Source organism: Pyxicephalus adspersus, chromosome 5, assembly GCF_032062135.1.
Source record: "Pyxicephalus adspersus chromosome 5, UCB_Pads_2.0, whole genome shotgun sequence".
Classification (NCBI taxonomy): Eukaryota; Metazoa; Chordata; class Amphibia; order Anura; family Pyxicephalidae; genus Pyxicephalus; species Pyxicephalus adspersus.
Window position 1 is genome coordinate 1,830,092 of NC_092862.1, and position 22,225 is coordinate 1,852,316.

At 41.2% G+C, this 22,225-nt stretch overlaps 1 protein-coding gene and 1 long non-coding RNA gene across 2 annotated transcripts in view; one reads left to right on the forward strand and one right to left on the reverse strand.

Annotated features, from left to right (window-relative positions):
• Positions 1-12,868, reverse strand: part of LOC140330431 (uncharacterized) — a 64,611-nt gene extending 51,743 nt beyond the window's left edge. Inside the window, exons 1-2 of the long non-coding RNA XR_011920744.1 lie at positions 12,740-12,868; positions 10,355-11,072 (exon numbers count right to left, since the gene is read on the reverse strand). This is a non-coding gene — a long non-coding RNA (uncharacterized lncRNA). The remainder of the gene's footprint in view (positions 1-10,354; positions 11,073-12,739) is intronic.
• Positions 12,869-13,019: 151 nt separating this feature from the next.
• On the forward strand, positions 13,020-20,603 carry LOC140330430 (NXPE family member 3-like). Its single transcript, XM_072410556.1, is given in 8 exon segments — positions 13,020-13,164; positions 13,245-13,281; positions 13,371-13,456; positions 14,377-14,823; positions 16,175-16,395; positions 16,552-16,622; positions 18,146-18,352; positions 18,664-20,603. Coding segments are annotated over 8 exon segments (1,629 nt in total). The 5' UTR covers positions 13,020-13,140; the 3' UTR covers positions 19,200-20,603.
• Positions 20,604-22,225: the final 1,622 nt, after the last annotated feature.

Sequence of the window (22,225 nt, forward strand, 5' to 3'; positions counted from 1 at the left end):
CCCATAGCCTGATGCCTTGCACAGATCTCCGGTAGAGTGGGCTGAAAGGACTGGGAGCTAGGGAAGCTGAAGGGGTCACTGAAGTACCCGTCTTGCGGCGACAAACATTGCATGACGCCACAAAACCTGTGGGCAGAAGCTGATACTTCCTCTCTGCTAGAAGTCTGGCTGTCACCAACCTTCTGAGGTGTACTAGCAATGACAGTTGGAGGTGGACAAGGAGTCAATGGAGGTAGAAGACACGATGACATGGTTGCACCTCCTTCAAGAGAACGCAAATACTGCTCCCACTTGGTTTGTGGTTCTTGCGCATGTGGGAAAGCAGGGATGTTGTACCCAAATGTGACCCGGCCTGTTCTCTGTGGATCTGCCTGTGGCACACGATGCAGATTGCTATGCATTCGTCATCGACTTTTAGTGTGAAAAAGGACCACACTAGAGAGGTGCATGCAACCACTCTGCTGCTCTTTTTCTTTGCCTGCCTCTGCACCTGCTGGGTGCCTGGCGTCTGCTCCAGCTCCATCTTCCCCATGGTCACATCATCTCTGACTGTTCCCCTGCTTGTGCCCACTCGTCTGTTTCTTCTTTGGGACCCACATGAAGCAGATTTGCAGCCCCTTCCATCCCTAGTCTGTTGCTGCTGCTGCTGCTGCTGCTGCTGCTGCTGCTGCTGCTGCTGCTGCTGCTGCTGCTGCTGCTGCTGCTGCTGCTGCTGCTGCCTTTCCTCTACCTCTGTTTCGGAACTGCTGCTAGCCCTTACACGCATCGATGGTTCACAGGTGACATCACGGTCATCATCATCATCCTCATTTTCATCTAGCCAACCTCTGCAAATGCAGCCACTAATCCAGAACCCTCGCCGAGCAAATCCTGACCACACTCTCCAAGGGTCTCAAAGTCTGCCTCCTGCTCTGTACTTCGCACTGACAGATCCTGAGGCTGTTTGTCAAACAACATGGGACAGCTGTGCTTGTTCCTGCTGCTGCTGCAGAAGAGGAGCCTGCTGCACTTGAGGCCCCTGAGACCCAGTCCACAATCTTCTCCCCATGACGTGGCTGTATGATTGTATTCTGCCCTCTCAATAAATCCATCAGCGTACTGGTGCTCCGCACACATCTCAGACCTGTTTGGAAACTTGTGCTGCTGCATCCAACAGTTTGCTACTACTACTGCTGTCCTGCAGTGGCAGACTCCTGAGGAATGCGCCCAACGCAACGCCTTCCATAAGATCTATCTCTCATCTTTTACCTGTTTGGGCAAAAATGCACCTGTACCAGACGGTCTTCTTTGGTAAATAGTAACAGGTATCAAACACTAAAATATCTGTATTTATTTTAAAATAGGACAGAAATTTCAGTAATATTTAGCCTGATTTTATTAGCTGCTCGAATCTCCCTGGCAAAAGCTTGGAAACAACCTGATATTCCCTTTGATCCCATAGCTGCAAAATTGAACTGGATCATGGTTAATGATACGTTATCTAGTATACTAACCTACAAATTGGGGAAATTTGGGCTCATTTGGTCCCCCTGGATTAACTACAATTACTTATTTAATGCCTTTCATTCTGACTATCAATTTTGCTCTTCTTTTCTCTTCATTCCTTTTCTTGCTTTTTTTTTTCCACTTTTTTTCATGTTTCATAACTATTTTGTCTAGCTCTACATAGGTCTCATCCCTTCTCCCCTTCCTACTCTCGTTGTCTAGTTTCTCCCCGTTTCCCCCCTTGTCTTTTGTCCTTCTCCTGTCCTCCCTCCCCTTCCTCCTTTTTGGTCCTTTATCTAAATGTACATTTACGGTCTAACTCTGTTTCAGTTGGATCAGTATATTAGTGTTTTTATTTTTTTTCCCGGTATGTGACATTTTCTGTTTATCTCACACTATGTATGCTTTTTATTTTTTGTTACTCTTTAATGTATCAAAATATACCGCTTTATTCCATGCCAGAACTTGTCATATGTTACAATGATCATGGTTTAGAAAGTATTCTACTTTTGGTTCTCATCCAACTGATTTGTAACCTTTGGTTCATGTTAAATTCATGCAGAAAAGAGTCTACACCGAAATGTTAGCCCAAGGATGAAGTAGCAAAATTATGTAACACCTAAACTCAATCATTGTCAAGGGTGTCTACATTTGGTGTCCTGGTCAGTATTTGATTTTTAGAAAGGCTATCCTATCACTAAGCTTATGCATTTGATTGCCTAGAAGACCGGTATATTCTCTAAAATTTATATCTGAACCTAATCTGTTTTTGTTTTTTGGGGGACCTACAAAATTAAATAAATAATTTGAGTGTGTGAATTAAGAGTTTGTGAAATTTGTAGTTTTTGCTTCTTCAAATATCCTAATGAGAAATCTGAACATTTCAGCAAAATTGGAACCAATTGGGAAGGCAATATTGGGACTGTTTAATGCGAGTGTTGTGAGCTTTAATTGGCTTTTGAGGGTCATCTTTTGACCCATCCCGAACCTGTCTATGTTGTTTTTGTGCCAAAATGCCATATGTTGGGAACATGACAGTAGATATATAGGAACAGTGATGAACCTCAGATGTACAGAAAAGCTTAAAAACAAAGTTTCAGTGTAGCTAGAAATATATTCAGCAATAGAGTCAGCTGTCAGCAACAAAAAGCAATTGGACAATAAGCTCTAATAATTTATATTTTCTCATATGCTAATACAGCTCCAATGGGTCAGTTGTTTTTTAGCCTTTTGGTGGAAACTAGTCCCAAAAGAAACTTGTCCCTATATATAGTACTAATGGGTGAATTGTTGGGTTATTTGATGGAAGCCATTCCCAAGAAAAGCTTACCCCCACATATGGCACTAATGGGTCAACACAATTACCAAGTAATTATCCCCTACATCAGCAATAAGTGAATTGCTAAGTTTTATGATGGAAACCATTCCCAAGAGAAGCTTGGTTCCACATATGACAGAAATGGTGTGAATTGTTTTAGGCTATTCAGTGCAGAGCACTACCAAAAGTAGCTTGCCTCCACATATGGCACAAATGGCTCAAATGTTGGGCTATTTGATGGAAGCCCTTCTCGAGAGTTTGCTCCACATACAGCACCAATATGTAAATTGTCATTCCCTGAAGAAACTTGCACCCACATGGGACCAATGGGTCAACTGGTAAATTATTTAATGGAAGCCATTCCCAAGAGCAGTTTGCCCCACATTCAGCACCAATAGGTGAATTGCTAAGTTATTTAATGGAAACCAATCCCAAGAGAAGCTTGACCTTATATATGGAAGCCATGGGTGAATTTTTTTAGGCTATTCCATGCAGAAAATTACAGAGAGTAGCCTACCCCACATACAGCACCAATAGGTGTATTGCTGAGTGTTAACACCAATGGGTCTCATATGACACCAATGGGTCAACTGTTGGGTGTTTTGATAGAAACTATTCCTAAAGGAAGCTTCCCCAACATATCGCACCAATGGGTTAATGGATGGGTTATTTATTGGAAACCATTAACAGGAGTAACTAAGTGACCTTGGACAATTCTGTGGATAAGGAGTTCTTATTTTTCTCTGATATTCCTGGTCTGCATACTTGTTCTGTTAGTGATTCACAAAGTGGTGAAACCAGAAGATAAGCATAAAAAACAGGTTGTGAGATCACAAAAAACAGGGCCAGCAGGTTTTAAGTGTATCAAAGGTTTATTTAACACTATTTGCACACAAAACAGGCAAAATAAAACAAACTTGGCCACTAACTCACTGTTAGTTCCTTTAACTATCAATCCAGCCCAACCTAGTGTTGTTCAGTAATCTAAGGCAATAGCTATATATCTTCTGCAACAAAGTCAGTGTCTTTTCCCACAGGACACAGGTTAGAGGTCAGAGGTCACAGGTCACCTTGGACCTCCTCCCAGCTCACCAGCCAAGACAGCCATAGGAATAAGCAGGCTGGGAGTTTTAATCCCCAGCCTAATTTCCAGGATGCATTTCAGGTGAGACAGTTACACCTGATCATACCCAGGCCTCTTTAACGCCCCCACCTGGCTAAGAAGCCTGGTACTTCAAACCCCACCGTCAGGTTAAAAGGAACACTGACTTAACAGAAAAATACTCTGCATATAACCTGTATCTGGGGCAGATGTACCTGTCATCCTGGACGGAACCCTGTGATTTATTTGGCCAGCTGTTACAAAGTAGATAACATTTTCAGAAGGAGGTCAGCAATGACAGCCCCTCGTTTTCTCAGCAAAACTTGACACAAATCTAAATGGTTTTTCCACCATCAAATAGCAGGTAAGGTGATGGGTGTGTCCTTTTTGGAACCTTCCTCCACCAATCAGGTATCACATGATCAACACTGAGCCAATGACTGTTCAGAGAATCCAAGTGACTTTTTATTAAATTTCTGAGTCCAAGCTACATATGTGTGTGGCATCAACCAGATCAGAGACCAATAGTCTCCAGGGTAGGATGGGTTGAATGAATATTAATGGAATTATTATATAACAGACTCCCCCTCCACTACCATCCCCCCCAGAACCTTATCCATCAACTTTGTTCAAAACATTTAACCTTAAACAGAACTCCCCTAAGCATGTAGCCCTCTGCTATTGGAGAAACACAGCCCACCTTCCCCCAACAAGGGACATCCTTAGGGGACAAAGCCTTTTCCTAACAACATGTTATGGTGGTCTGCGGGTAGGGAGCTTATTTGAAAACTGGAAACCCCTTTAATAAATATATCTACCCTGGTGAATACAGGGTGGTGCATAGTACCCCATTCCTATAAACATGTTAAAACAGCTCTAGAAATACCCACACTACCCCATGTTTAAAAATATTTTTTTTTAACTAAAACCTTTTCAGGATTTAGCATTGTATATATACCAGGATTCTGCAATGAAAGGAATACTTTTACACATTCATTAGTTCTGAGATAAGGAATACACATATCCAGATAAATCAATATTATACTGAGCTAATAAATTATATGAGAACTATAAACCCATCTTTTGTAAAATATGTGATAGTTTAGTTTTATAATCACATTATAACTTCTTTCTACTGTTACAAAACTCAGAGTGATATGAGATAAATCCTTGTTTTATATTTAATCTGATTTATTTCTATATATTCTTACCTGTGAAATGGGTCACTTTATCTAATTATGTGATTTCCAAAGCTTCATACCTACACAAACATTGTTGTACTACTTTTTTCCTGATTCTTTGGCAGTTTCATTATTAACTGGCCAAGCCTTTTGATTAGAAACATATCTACACAAATGAGTTCATACACATCTACCGCTCTTGCATTTAGTATAGATCAGTGCTGCCCAACCTTTTTTCATCTGGGGGCCACTGTTGACATTAAGATAAAACTCACAGACCACAATGCAAACAAACATTAAAGATGTTCAAAACTAGAACAGTTTATTTTAATTTTAAATATTTTGAAATGTTTGTAGTTACTGTAACATTCATGCACCAAATAAAAGAAATGACAAATCAAGAATGTCTGCACTCACATTTGATGTTCATTTTATTAATGAAAGATACAAAACTAAATCTATCATACAGTTCTATCCGGTCATATATTGCTCACCATTCCTGTACAAAGAGCAGAAACTACACCATACAATGCATCCTGTCTGTTATAGCGGGCCACTAACCTCCTTTGTACCCCAAAATCTCTGCAATGGATACTTCCAGCGAAATGGAATTCATGTGATAGATAGCCAAGGGGGACATGTTCGTAGTGCTACATCTTCAGAAATTAGGGTTCACAGAAGGTAAGTAGCCAGATACCATTTCCCCAAAAATAAGACAATGTATTTTTTTGCTCCAGAAAAATTCACTAGGGATTATTTTCAGGGGTTGTCTTATGTTTTCATGAACAACAATCGATACTTATTCTTGAACAAAATAATCAACATATAATATATTCAAATATAGTTATGTCATCATCTTCTGGAACATCATCATAACTCTCCAAACTTCCATCTTGAATTTCTTGTGACTCCCTTTAGAACCATTGGCCTCAATTTCTCATGTCTTGCAATAGTGCTTTCCCTAAATGATTACCTCCGGTCCATGTATTTATATATATTGTATCTTCTTTCGGGGTAGGGTTCATTTTTCGAGCATCCTCAAAAAAAAAGGAAAAATCATGCTAGGGCTTATTTCCAGGGTAGGTCTTATTTTTGGGGGTAACAGGGTATGTGTAATAGGATGGCACGGTATCATAGGTAGAGTTTTTCATATCTTGTGATGGTGTTGCAGCAATACAATTTTAGGGGGAGTTAGCCACAAGAGTCCACCATCTATCATACATTTTTATATACCTACAGTTCCCCCATCAGGAGAAATTGGGGTTCAAAGAACATAACCGTACATTCATATGTGACCATGGTATGATAGAAGTGATTACATTTTAGTGGGGGGGAGCCACCAGAGTCCCCCACTTATCCTACATTTCCATTTTTCTACTATTAGAGAGAAATTAGGGTTCACAGAAGCTAAGTGTCCAGCTATGTGTAACAGGCACACCACCAGACGCTCAGTCCCTTGCACCGCAGTGTCTGTAGATTTGAGTCCAGACGGTAGTGAGCGGTACTGAACGTCTTCCCCTAAGCAGAGTTCTATGGCAACCTCACCACCACCCTGAACACAGCCTTGAAGTTTTGTGAACATGCAAGTATATGGAGGAAGTGGATCTCGATAATCTCTAAAATCAATTTGGGGAACTTGGTCTTGAAATAGCCCCCCTTAATGTGAAAATATCCCTGATTGTTATTAGGATTATATGTTTACAACCCTGTATATGGCAACTTGATATGTTTAGGGGGATGAAATTAGGTTTAATAGCAGCTCTCAGGATCCCCTTTATACCCCAAAAATTTCACATTTCTATGTTAATCAGTGAAGGAGATATGAAGGTTTATACATGGGGATAATGTCAGCTGCATGGACACAGACAAAGCTCTCATGCTGCTGCATGAGGGGTAAAATTATTTTATAGTACAAGGTGGGCGAGGAGCAGACACAGCAGAGTGCTGAGGTCTATAGGACACGCCCCCTCTCAGGGAGCTCACACTGAGCATGCTCAGTAAGCTCCCCCTCCTGGTAGCATGATCTCTTAGAGGAACATAGAGTAACCCCTCCTTGCCAAGACATTGAGCAGAAACTGAATCAGGAGAGGGCCGGATGTGCCCTGTTGGGCCATAGGTTGGGCATCCCTGGTATAGACGATCTGCAGGCACTGAAATAGATACAAAAGCTGTTAAACATGTATGATGGGTTCTTTTGTGGATTATTTTTGGCACAGATCTGTACACAGTCCTGACATTTCCCTAATATGTGACTCATGAACCAGGTAGCTTTGATCATTTGGGCCATTGCCTCAGGTCCAATGTGTCCAGGACCATGAGCTAGTTGTAGAATCACCTTTTCTACCTGTGGTGGTAAGCAAACTCCTAAATATCTTGGGGACATTAAAAAAAAAGACCATTAGCTTTGTCTGTGTCCTTGGCTCCTTCCCTTTCCATCAGCTCCTTCCACCGATCTGGTTCACTTTTTTCTCTTCTTCCTTTTATCTCGTTCTTCTTCATTTCTGTCACAGTGCCCCAGGGCAGGATGGGAACCCTCCATGTCACCAGCTCGGTTGGCACAGACGTCAGCTGGGCTCATAGTCAAAGCAGCTGCCCGGTCTTCACCAGAGCCTCTAGAGGTGAGGATGTTACGCTGCGGGTAACTGCCAGGTTGCAGCCCCTGTGCACGCAGAGGAAGGTGACTGCTGGCAGAGAGGAATCAAGTGAAGTAAAGGAACAGGAGACAAAATCGAGATCAAACAAGCCAGAGGTCAGGGCAGGAGGCAAGCAGGAGCGGTCAAAGATCAAAATCAGAGTCTCTACATAGGAAATCAGTAGCTGAATACGCAGATAGGAATCGCACGATCCTCGAACAGAGTCTAAGGTAACTCCTTGTTCAGGCAACTGCTTGTTGACAGTGACTTCCTTTTATAGGGAGAGTCAGGTGATAGATGGGAGTCATGTGACCTGCTGGCATTTTCCCCAACCACCAGAGGGAGTGCTGGAAACGAGAGGTAGGTGGTGTTCCCATCTTCACCAGTAGGGAGAATGTGTCTGTAAAAGACTCTAGTCCTCTGAGGTAAGAAGGCAGCTGACTAGGAGTCACGTGACCTGGACCAGAAACTGAGCCAAGGAGATGATCCCTGAGCAGAGTTGGTGCAGGGAGCATGGGAGTGCAAGGTGGGTGATGCAGGGGTCCTGCCGGGATCTGTGACAATTTCGCCTTCCTCATTATATGTAGTGTGCTGTACTACTTGGATCATAGTAGTTCCCAATTGTTGCTGTGAGATCTGCAAGGCTGATTTCTTCCAAGGATAGGCTTTAACCTTCTGTACAGCTACTTCCAATGGTTTGGTGGCTGCATCAAAAAAGTCTTGAACGTTTTCCCAATTTTGTATTGACTTTTCAGCAGCTGTCTTGAATCCCCAGTCCATAATCATGCACAACCCCTAATGCATTACAGATAACTATCGATATGAATGCTCACTGTCTTGCTTTCTGCCACTTTCCATGCTCTTGTGGGGGCCACCAATTTGGCTGCTTGAGTGGACATCTATGAAAAAAGTGATTGAGTCTCAACCACACTCTCCATTGTTGCCACAGCATATGCAGTCCTTGGGGTCCCATCTTTGTAAAGCCTTCATCCATCCAAGAATATGATTAAATCCGGGCTTGTGAGGGGTGTGCCTTGGACTGGGGATATTTGCCGCTTTTTTTCCTCCATTCGTTCCAGGAAATTGTGGTCACCTTCCTCTTGTAAGTCTCCTTCTCTCTGTGGTAGGTAGCTGGCTGGGTAATGGTGGTACATCTGATAGTAATCTCTCTGGATTCCAGTAGAATGGAATGGTTGCTTCATATTTACTTAGTCTTGCAGATGACAAGTGTTTTGTCTTTGCTCTTGACAGGATCTCTTCAGCAGCATGTGTAGTATACGCTGTGTGTGGCTGGCCAATTCTCACCACTGCTACTTTATCTGCCAACCGAGCAGCTGCTTCCCCTGCCCTAACACAAGGGGGCGATCATTATTGGATCTAGTTGTTCACTCTCATAGGCCACAACATGTGTTCCCGATAGGGCAGGCGGTACAAGCACTCCTTTTCCAGTGGAACCTTTCACTGGGCATTTTAAAAGGTTTGGACTGGTTTGGTGGATTGAGTGCTCGGACTGCCAGTACATCCGTATTAAGCTGTCTCACGCTCTGTTCTAAATCATCACTCCGTGCAACCATTGCTTGTTTAGTGACTACAGCTGCCCGTATATTATATGGCCACAAATTCTCATCCCTTCCTTCTCTTATGTCCAGCAATCCACTAGTATTTCATAACAAAGTTTACTATGACCTCTTCTTCACTCGGTACACATCTAGCTTTTGGGACAAAGTTGTTCCTCCTATGTGTCCTTGGCCATGGGCTATCCCAGTTATCATAGGGATACATGCAGAGGGTACACAAGGATTGCATTTTATTTTCCAGCTCTGTATTTATTTATATGTGAGCTTGCACTTTGGCAATGGTCACCTCATAAGGAAGCTCTATTACATCACAAGTAATTACACTTGTTCCCATTTTGTTTTATTGGGGAGGGTTCTAGTAAAGGTCTTAAACTGACTCTTATGTCTCTGTGACATGCAGTGCCTCATACCTCTCTATTACATATGTCTGGTCCTTTAAGGGGGTCTCCAAACGGACCATCAGAGATGAGACAGTAGATCCTAATTAAGAAGATTTAGTCTTGCAAACCCCTACATTGTATCCTATTCCTTCGTCCTGACCCTATTTAAGGGTCTCACTCTCTTTCCCTCCCATCTATGATGCATACATTCTTAGTGCTACATTCACCTCCTGGGTGGGAAGCTCCATTTCTCCAGGATGTGAATCCCTTAAAAATTCCAAGAAGTACTCTCATTGACATCATCTTGTCCTCATATTTTCCCCGTTTGGCCCCTGATACATCTTTAATGTATTGTAGGGTCTGCATTTATTCCTCTCACTGTATTACATCTGGAAATAAAACACATTTATAAAGCATTTAGACAATTATAAAACAATAAGAAAAATTAAAGCAAGTCCTTTTTATTGAAAACTTGATAACCCAGCAAAAACAGTTCCAGACCATTATTTCCACCTATAAAGCATTATGGGTCTCTGAGTAAAGATATTGACAAGTTAGTTTTATTAGTAAAGGAGTGCAAATCTGCAAATATAATACAATATAAAAGCAGTATAGGTCAAAGCATTGAACAACATGCACAGCCAAGTGGCAAATGCCATTTAATATAAAAATCTGCACTTGGGGATTAAGGATTTAAAGTAAAGATAACAGACTGCTGATACAGGGAACATACAATTGTCTCATGGGATCAGGAAGGGATTTTTTCCCATGTCTTTTTTCAACCTGACTTACTATGTAACTATTAATATATTATTATTATTATTATTACTAATTAACATATTCATATTAAATCCCTATTTCTTCATCCTTTCTGACATAGCTAAAAAATTTGGAACTATACTTTCCTAAATTTGCATAAATTAAATATATTCTAAATCTTAACCTAATTCCAAATATACAGTCCTAAAATCTCCTATAACTTATTATATTGGTACTCACAATAATCTTTATTTTTAAATCCTCATTAAGTAAAGTGGAGGTATTAAAAGTATGCCATTAGAATGTATAGGTCTATACATGCATATCATACATTTTGTAAAATTAACTCTTTAAGCTGCTTTCTGGTGGAATTAAAGAACAAATGGTTGGCCTGTAGACAATAAATTGTCATGTAACAGTTGTAACATAAACATGTGTTCAGAGTTTACTCATCTTTTGTTGGTGATTAAGCTTTCTTGCATCATCTGGGTGTAGCCAAGTCTCTTTTCATGTAATCTAACAGTTGTGATGGGAATTAGGAGCACAAATAGATCTGACATTGGGATTTATAGCTGCATTTTGTAAAGTTGTTCATCAGAACTCAATCTCCTGACTTCAGGCTGCATATACCAGGGTTCTGCAATCGAAGAAATACTTTTACACATACATTAGTTCTGAGATAAAGATTACACATATCCAGACAAATCATTATACTGAGCTTCTAACTAATGTGAAAATTATAAACCCATCTTTGTGATATTTGTGATAGTTTACTTTTAAAATCATTTATGTCTTTCTACATTTACTGAACTCAGGGTGATATGACATACATTCTTGTTTTACATTTAATCTGATTTTCTACATCATTTGACCTGTGAAATGGGTCACTCTGTAAAATTTGTGAAGAATGGGTTTGTGATTAGTCTTCCTTATGTATTTCTACAATTCTGTGAAAGTTGACAACCCCTTAAGTGAGTTAAGGCACAAAAAGAGGATTTTTCCCGATGTGCTTCCCCTCAATGGCTTCCTCAGGGGCGTTTGAGACATGTAACTAACATAAGAGTACAATAGAATACAATAATTACACAATGATATTAAACAATACTCAATAATAAATACACAATAGTACACAATATTTAAGACACAATGGTATTTGCCAAACAACATCACAACAAAAAAGTGTCTTATTTATGTGCAGGTTATATAGATAGAAAATGTAATGTTGCACATAATGTAATGTTCTATATTATTAGCACATTTATATTCATTATATACAGTACATATTGGTCATCACTATAATAGGTATATATAGTATCTGGTATATACATGAATGTAGTGTATGGTTACATTATTGTACAATAATGTCAGGAAAGTACTAGGTATATAGTGTGTTGTATATTATACCAGGTTTTGTGTTTCAAGGAGATGTTATTAGAGGTATTTCTGAACCCAGTTCCAAAGACTCGTTGTCCCAATGAATAATAGATACTCTGACTATCTCAGCTAACCAAAGCTTTTGTGTCACCCTTCTTCCCTGTAGTTTTTGCTATCCAAACTCCATATTTGTGACACATTTCCCTATACACTGTCAACCATAATGGCTAATGATTACACCCGTCCTTTGGTATGGGTTCCCAATCGTTAACAGTCCATGATATATTTATTCTAGTGCCGTTGCCCAACCAGTCACCATATTTGTGTGAGCGGACTATTAGCACCCTTAAAGGGTCTTAAAGTCCCATTGCCTATGATTTTCACCTGCCTCTAATATCAATCTTGGTCTTTTGAGTTGGCCTTTGGCAAATTTTTCGTTTAGCACATCCAACTCTCATCTAAGACTCTTTAGTGGCCAAACCAATATCCTTCCTAATCTGCAGTTTCACCTGAGAACAATTAGTCCATCACGCCAGAAGTGACCGGGAATCAGTCCTTGGTCTTTTAGTTTGTTTCTTGCACAGCTCACCTAACTTCACCCAAGGATTCAATCATTTGGAAACCTTAGAGACAATCTCCTAAATTAGGGAAATATGTTTCTGACCTCAGTCTTGTCTTCTTCAGAAGTCACGCTCTTTTACCAAAACATACAACAGAAATAAGCAAATTCTTCTATTGCAGCACCAGGCAACACACAAGTTTCCCAGTCTACCGAGTTATCTCTATTGCCACTGTCAAAGGTAAACGCTTTACTATAAGGAATCAGGTTATACACTTCAGATACATTCATCTCACTGTCTTATCCCAACCGGAATCCAATCCAGCAATCCCCGTAACCAACGCTGCTAGTAAGAAAAAAAAGGTTCTTACTGTGGCCTCTGTCTCGGGGTTTATGTTTTCCCAAGATGAAATTCCTGGAATGTATCTGAGTCACAGAAATGTCCGGTTCTTTTAGGGGGTCTCCAAACAGACCATCAGAGATGAGACAGTAGATCCAGAGAAAATCAAATGCTTAGCAGTTAAAGCAAAGAGATTATAACTAAAACCAGGAAATACATTGATATTGTTAGGCATACAGAATCACTCTGTATTTGGAAGTCCATATAAGCATAAAAGTCCACAAACAGTTAATGGGGTGGATAAACTACTTGTCTAGCACTTTTGGCACAGAAATGGCTGTCCGCCATCTTGGATTCTTGTTCAAGCTAAGTCTAACCACAAGGGTCTGTGTTCAGCTCGCAGGGTCATCACGTTGACTGTGTCTGTTGCAGATGTTGCTCCCGGCAAACAAAGCAGTAACTATTCTCATACATTTAAACGTATCAAATTCTTTTATAACTTTCGTACAGACCTTCTAAATTTTTTCTTAGAACAGATACAAGAGGAAAAACAAACATCAGATCAACCGCTCAGTAAGTAACACCCTCCAACCTGCACCCGCTGATAGAAGCAGATTATTCGTTTAAAAGCCCCCCTTTACCTGTCTGCCTATACTGTATAGATCCTCCAAGGAAAACCATGGTACAACTCAGAATCGGGGTTTACGTCCTGTTCATATGGGCCATTACCACTTTAATAATAGTTGTGGTAAGTACATTTTTGTCTTTACATGTGTTTATTCATATCCCCCTACTATTGTGTGCTACATCCCCTACCTCTAAGATTGTAAGCTCTTCAGGACAGGGTCCTCTCCTCCTCCTGTGTGATTGTTTGTATCTGTCTGTCACTTGCAACCCCTATTTAATGTACAACGCTGTGTAATATGTTGGTGATATATAAATAATTGTTAATTATTATTATTATTATTAAATCTATTAAAACAAAAAACTTGCTTAGGGATGTGTAGGGCCCTTTACCAGTAAGGAGGCGTACCCCTGTACCCCCTGCACATAACAGAGTCTAGAGGTGTCTGGATGTGTAATGTTATGAACATGAGTTAAAGTTCGGATTCTCCTAGCTCAGTGATTGATCGTCCCCTCCTGCTGCTCTGGGCTTATAGTAGTAAAGCCGTCCCGGATGAGGGATGTTTATCCCATACGAAATCATTGGGATTGGTGGCCAGTGTAGTGGGTCTGAGAAAAGGCATAAATAATTGTAGACAATAGATTGTAAGCTCTTCTGCCTTCCATATCCTCATACCCTATTAGATTGTTTAGTTAAATATCCCCATTAAAGTTCCCCTTTCTATTGGTAGTCCACAAATGGCAGACCCCTTACATTACAGTTCTTCCATTGGTGATCAAACCAACAGCACTGCATAGTAGACATTCCATCTGTAATTTGCAGAGCAGAATCCAGCCAGGGTTTTTCTGCCCACCCAAACTTTCCTGGCCAGCAACTACCCTCTAAAGACCTGAGGTTGAATATAAGCTATAGAGTTGTCCATGTCTCCGGAACCTCACGGACCTCACCACTGTAGCTAGGTTGGGCCACTCCACCATGCATCAACCTAGATGATTATTTCAGGTTACATTTTTGGAAATAAGTATCACTGTTTTTCTTTACAGGTACCATATCAGTTACTTACTATAAGTATATGGAAGTCATCTCCTTCTTCTTCTGAAGAGATCCAGAAGTTCCTACAGCTCATTGAATGGCCTGAACCTCCATATCCTACCAGTTTCATGTCATCCACCAGCCCAAAGACCACAGAGTGCACATTAATAGATCCGCAGACTACATACCACGTTGGAGAACTTACAAAGGTTTTTATCAGAGCACGTGACCACTATGGTAACCCCAAAACCTATGGTGGGGATTATTTTCAGGCCAAGCTGCACTCTCCTGAGCTGAAAGCAGGAGTAACCGGCTCCATCACCGACCACAGAAATGGAAGTTACACCGGCACCTTTCCCCTTCCATGGCCCGGGATCTGTCAGATCTCTATCTCACTCGTCCATTCCAGTGAGGCCATCGCCATCCTGAAGGCAAAGAGTGATACCCATGATTTCAAGGTACTAGATCACAGTAATCCCTTCCATTTCATTAAGTTATATGCAGCAGTTCTCTTTAGCATTGTTGTAAAATTTAGGCAAATATTTCATGTTGATTTTAGTTATCTTTAAAATCATCCAGGTCCAGGCTGGGAAGAAGAAAATAAAATGGCAGCACTCTCTATGGCAGTTAAAAATGCTTTAGTGAAAGGTCACATACATACAGCTCTCTGGTCACAATTCAGGAAAGCAATTATGTTGTGCCAAGGCAGTGGTTCTTTATGAGATGAAGGACTCCCTCTCGGATTTCGGGAGCCTCTTCTGATCCATATTGATATGACTCTTCCCAAAAGTGCTCTACTGGATGGCGATCTGGTAACTGTGGAGGCCATTTGAATCCGGTGACCTCTTTGTCACGTTCAGGAAACCAGTATAAAATGATTTGAGCTTTGTGACACGCAATATCCTGCAAAAAGTAGTCATCAGTATATGGGAACACTGCGGCTATAACGGGATGGACATGGTCAGCAACAATATTAAAGTCGCCTGTAATATTACCAATGCTCAATTTCTACTAAGGGTCCCAATGTGTGCCAAGAAAATAACCCCTACACCATTATACCACCACCAGCCTGACCTGAAGATACAAGGCAGGATGGATCCATGCTTTCATGGTGTTGATGCCAAATTCTGACCCCACCATCTAAAATTCAGACTCCTCCGAATGTTCTCACAATCCTTTCTTGTCCAGTTTTAGTGGGCCAATGTGAATTGAAACCTCAGATGCCTGTTTTTAGCTGAAGGGACTTTCCCCTGGTGTAATCTCCTGCTACTGTAATCAGGGTTGTAGTCGCAAAAAAGAAGGGGCACTATATGTGCCTGCCCCACTACACCCCTGCCTGTGTCACTCAAAGGGGAAAACACTTCCCTTAGAGTAATGTCATAATACCAGCCCCTGCCTATTCTCCCATCGCAGGTCTGAGCATGTGTCCAGAGTCATAACTCTACCCACCGCGTGCGATCAGTACAGGGAACATAGTGCGTGGCTCTGGCCAGTGTGCGACCCAGCGGGATCCTTCTCCTGACCCCGAGGGGGGGCTCCAACTGGCCAGAGCCGTGGACCACCACAAAAAAAAAAAGCGGGCACTGCATTCCCAACTGTGCCCGCCCCATTACACCCCTGAAATACACCCATGGAAATAGGAAATGGGGGGGAAAAAAAGAGAGTAGCGATTGGACCTTTATGAATTGATCTAAATGGCTAAACTGGTATTTACTTTATGAAAAAGGCTGATTCGTTGAAAAGGTTGAAATATTGTCTCTACATTCCTCTGAATGCATCTTAATGCCAATTTCGTTTTTCTTGGCTTAGGTATATTACTTTGGATTTTTCTACCGCAATGGTAGCATGGCCAGAGCTATTTGTAATATTCGGCCCTCTGGACAGGATGTGTGTTCTTATCGGGACTCAAACACAAAGGAGGAATGGTTCTGTGAGCGTCCAAAAGGCTTCCCCTGCAGTGCTTACCTCGAGCATTCCACAGGTGGTCGTTACGCTGACTATACTTCTGTGCAGCAAGAGTTTCTACACAGGTAAGTGCTCATTTAAAATGCTGTAAAAAGACCTTTTGTACAGCCTTATGTATGGGACATTCCAGTGAAAGCGGACAACTAACCGTATGTGTGTGTATAAAAAAATCTCAGTGGTTCTGTTCATCTCATGTTTGTCTCCTCACCTGTCCTTCACAGCTCAGTCACCGATCAGATGATTTCATCAGCACTGCCAACCCTCAATGTCCTACCCCAGAGGAACATTTCAGGTAGGACCAGGAAATCACAGTATTACATGGAGCTCAGATCTGAAATTCTGTGAGATGACATCCACTTTTTGTTCCATTTAGTATTAAATGAGTAGTCTATACTATTAAAGCATCAGTCCTTCCAAACGTAATTTTTCTTATAGGTGCCATACAGAAGGTTTCTGTATCTTTTACTGACTTACTAATTTAAGAAAAGAAGTGGACAACATTTTGGGCTTAGGATGCAAACACAACTTGTTGGCCTTTTCATGCTAGGGACAAATTTATTGTGGGATAAAAGTGCACCACATAAAGTAACTGGCACTCGGTGGCCAAGGGGGAAAGGTTGATGTAGTCTAATTCCTACAAGCCCCTCTCCTCTCTGGACTAAAATTACAGCTTCTAATGCACGTTGAGAGTCAAAAAGAATCCACCTACTTTTCAAGCTGGAGGAGCCACCACAATCCACTGGTTTACTTCTATTCATTGGATTCCAGATGTTCCAATCACAGAGGTTCAGTATCACATATGGATAAAAATGCAGCAATATGGAGCCCCCACTGGCCCTTCCCATCAGTCATGATCTGTCTGCATTGCATAAAAAATATTGAATTTTATTGATGATGTCACTGGTTCTAAACCAAGATTTTATTTAATAAATGTAATTTCTGTTCAAGAGACGAAGGGACGAAGAAGGAAACCAGAGAATGCAAAATATAAACAGTTTTACAGAACATAGTTTATTGTAACATAGCTTTTCAGATATTTATGCTACAAAATGGGATTGGTATTGTGAACCAGGAAAAGGTTTGGGTGAAAAATATGTTCAAAAATATACTCACCTTTCCCCCACCTTTCTCTGCCCCCTGCACCTTGGGACCGGATCTAGAGAATGTAGAGTAGCCCAGAATATCTTTACATACATCTACATTACATGCTAGTTTTGGGTATTGTTGTTCACAAAAAGTTGGTCTGTTTGGCACCTGTATCTTGTGTATAGAGTTGGTAGGCTATTGGGTTGCCAGTTAGTACCACCCATGCATGAGGGGATCTCCTTCTCTGTATGTTTTGCCACATCTCAAAAGCCCAAAAGAGGTTGAGGCTGGAAGGGAATGTCACTAACTGTGAGTGCTGCTCACAAAGAAGTACAAATGATATGGGTCATCAGCCCAACATATATTATTTGTACTGGCCCAGAGGACAAATGCCCCCCTTTCACGCAGCCCTGCCCTCCTCTGCTTCAGAACTCTATTGTTGAGATCTCGCTGCCATGGTTAGCAGTTATCTTGCTCACTTTTTACTTTTTATCTAACGTGTTATTCTACACAATATTAAATAAGAAATCCAGAAGGGACTGTGAGGTCCAACCAAATGTCTTTGTCAAGTGTGCAAAACCGGGGACTCAACCAATAATCTCACTATTTTGGATAAGGAACTCTAAGTTCATTTAACTCTCCAGCCTCAACCCTACCAGTTTTGGCTGAACTGACCCTTGAATTCATCATGATAATATGTATAATGCTAATGATGTGATTTTATTTCAGATGACAGGAATATCTGTAGACCGGGCCTATCAAATCCAGACCCATCAGGGTTTTATTAGGAGGATAAGTGGCATTCCCATGTCTGCAGGAACCAGGATTTTCCAACACCCGCCAATGTCACGTCCTGTCTAAAGGGGAAAATCATGTACATGTTTGGGGACTCAACGCTACGGCAATGGTGGGCATACCTGGTGATGTTTGTTCCTTGTGAGTCCCTGATTTCTACACTAATCCTGATCCGAAAGCAAAAGAATAATTTCCCCGATTGTGCCCAAAGTCACACACTGGTCACACATATACCCAAAGTACACTCAGATCATATCCACCCACGCAACCATCCCCTGAGGTCTAGAATTACTTAAAAATGGTCATAATTAGGATTCAGCAAAGGAAAAAAATCTGAATATTCTGTTTTAAATGTTTATAATTTTAGTAAAAATAAGAAAAGCAGTTTTTGTAATGAATTCCTTGGTCTTTATGACTTCTGTTCATTATTGTGTGTTTCCTATTGGTTACAGCTCTTCAGAGGTTGGACCTCCATGTGAACTACCCTCCCGGCCCCCTGCTGGCCACGGACGCTGAACACGGCTACCTCGTGCAGTGGCGAGCGCACCAGAGACCACTTTTCATGAATCGCACCCGCTTGCAGGAACTAAGATACATCACCAATGAGCTGGATAACATCGGAGGAGAGAACGAGGGTTTGGTAGTTGTCATTAACTGTGCAGCCCATTTTATCCTTTTCCCAGTAAATGTTTATCTGAAGAGGATCATGGGTATCCGGGATGCTGTGGCCCGGTTACTGGAGCGCAGTCCACATACCAAGGTGATCATCAAGTCTGCCAACACAGGTTTCCTGCCACCCATTGGCAGCAACTGGTTAACCTGGCAGTTGGACACATTGCTGAGGGCGGTGTTTTCAGGACTTCCTGTCACCATACTGGACACCTGGCAGATGACTTCCTGTCACCGTCTGCCTCAAAACCTTCATGCCAATAACATCATTGTGAAAAATATGGTGGACCTAATGTTGTCCTTTATTTGTCCTAAGTGATGGGCCAGGTCAGCTAAAGGCAAGTATAAAAAAGCAAAATCGGCATTATTGACGGTCCCACCAAAGAAGGAGCCAACAGTCAGATCTTCTAAGGTTTAGGCTCAAACAGTTTACAGTCTTCATTTTTTGTTCCAGCCACCATAACCAAGGTACTTTACAATTTTTTCTATGTGGGTAAGTTTGTAGTCACCTGACTATCTCATCTATGAGATTGTTGGACGTGGTGTTCCAAAACCATTGGTCTTAGTAGAGTTGCCCCCTTTGTGGCTATAACAGCCTCCACTTTTCTGGGAAGACTATCTACTAGATTTTAAGTAGGATGGGTCAGGTACTGATAATAAACAAGAAGATCTGGCTCACAATTATCGATCCAATGCCTTCAAAAGATGGTGGGGGTCAGAGCTCTGTGCAGGTCACATCGTACCAACTCTTGAAACCATGACTTTATGAAGTTAGCATTATACATAGCGGCACAGTCATGCTGGAGCAGTATGAGCAAGAAGGCCTCTGACAGTTTCGTGAAAATTTCCTTGTGGATTCACGAAATTCCGTTGAATCGATTACGCAAATTCCTTTCAAGTCAATGGGCCGACTTTAACTATACTATACATGTTAGAGCCACCACATTTGCTAGGTAAGTGTAGGAGAACAGTGGCAACAATGGAAAAATTCAAAAGTTCCAAAAGCTTGTGGTTTTCCAGAAAATGGCAGGCAAAGGATTGACAGCGTCCAGAAGGCAGCACAAACATTAGGACATTGAGAAAGGTTGAACCCAACCCACTAACAACAGTCTCTGCCGTCAAAACAGCAGGACAACGCATTGATATTTAATGTACGCACCCCTATTGAATTTACTGCGTAATATCTTAACGCTATATAAATCCTGTTTATTAATATTATAATTGCTAGTTGGCATCATGACCTGGATGACATGTTAGGAAGGCCACCCATAAAGTTGTGGAGAAGTAGCACGGTGACATTAGGCAAGAAAAAAATATGGAGGACCAGAGATGGAGCGTGGGTCAGGGGGAGCAGTAGCAGTGTGTGGCCCCTGGTCAGCTATCGCCAGGACCGCATTGGTAACTGGCATCTAGAGCTGCGTGTAGTGCATTGTCAATGCCACCCAGAAGTGTGTAATACAATTATGGTGAAGGGAGCACTGACAGGCGGCAGCAGCAGCAGGAGGAGGCGGTGGGCCTTTGCTGATAGATAGCAAGTGGGATCAGAATAAAATATCTGTATTTTTTTGAGAGAAATCCCTAGTCTACACTTTGCACTATAGTATTGAATTGAACTACTGTTCCTCATATGATAAGTGTGCAGGTCAACATTTGATTTATTTTTAAGGTTTAACATAACTAATAAACTTATCGACTGGGGCAAAAAATTTGCGTAGTGATTTGTAGAAATGATATCCTATCACTTGGCTTCTGCATTATTTTATAGAATACTAGAAATTCATATCTAAGCCTCAATTCTTTTTTGTTTTATGGGAGACCTAAAAAAATGAAATGTGTGCCCTTTGGAGATGTTAATGATAAATCTGAACATTTACGCTTAGTTTGCCATTTCAGAGAAATCATTGGAGGTGACGGGGAAGGTAATGTTGAGGTTGTTTTAGGTGGGGTGCAATGGGCTTTCTGAAGGTCCCCTTTCCTTCTTCTGATCCTGGATATGTTGTTGTGCCAATAAAATGGCCTTATGGTATTTGAGAAAATTACAGCAGATGCTGAGGACCAGGGGTAGGCATTGCCTACAAATATATAAAAAGTTTAGAGAATTCTCAGTGACAAACCAATTGGACAGTGAACCCTAATAAGTAATTATTTCCGATATGCTAATTCGATACCAATAGGTGACTTGTTGTGCTGTCCAATGTAAACCATTCCCAAGAGTGGCTTGGCCCCACAAATGGCACCAATGGATCAGTTAATTGTTGTTTGATAGAAAGCATTCATAAGAGTAGCTTAGCCCCACTTATGGCATCAATGGGTCAATTGGTGGGTTATTTGATGGAAACCATTTACAAGAGTAGCTTACTCCTACAGACAGCACCAACGGACAAACTATTGGGTAATTTAATGAAAGATATAACCAAGAGTAGCTTGCCCATATATACATCAAAACCATTCATAAAGATGCCTACCCATTCATATGGCACCAATGAGTCAACTGTTGGGTTATTTAATGAAAACCATTTCCCAAGAGTACCTTGACCCCACATATGACACAAACGGGGGAATGTTGGGTTATTTGCTGGAAACCATTTTCAACAGTAACCTGACCCTACATACAGCACCAATAGGTGAATTGTTGGTGTATCTGATGAAAACCATTCCCAGAGGATGCCTACCCACACATATGGCACCAATGAGCCAACAATGAGCAACAATTTCCCCAACAATTTCCCAAGAGTACAGTGACCCTACATATGGCCCCAATAGGTGAATTGTTGGGTTATTTGATGGAAACCATTCCCAAGAGAAGCTTTCCCTCACATATGGCACCAAGGGGGAAATGTTGGGTTATTTGATGGAAACCATTTCCATCATTAACCTGACCCTACATACAGCACCAATCGGTGAATTGTTGGGTTATTCTTTCCAATTTTAGGAGACCTCCTTGGTGCTCTGGGTCTCCAGCCTTCCTTTTTTCAGGCCTCAACCAGCTTTTCTGTCTAAGCCGTTTTAAAAGGTAGATTATTTGTATGTTGGTCCGAAAGGATGAGGAATTGCTGACACATGTCACAGAAACATCCGCTTCATCATCCACTCTGTAAAATACTCTGATGTTGCCGATGTTTCCGTGCATCACTTGGTTAGGCTGCGGCAATTTTCCCTCTGATTATTTTATGATTTCTGAATAACATATACAGCACATTCCTTTAAAAAAGTTATGAAATGTGTTTTGTTTGTTCTTTTAAATTATAAAAAAAAATGTTATATTTTTCTGCAACTTTTAAAATCTGCAAGCAAAATCTCCAAAAAAAACTTTGGGGGTCACTATATGATGTCATTATAAGGCAG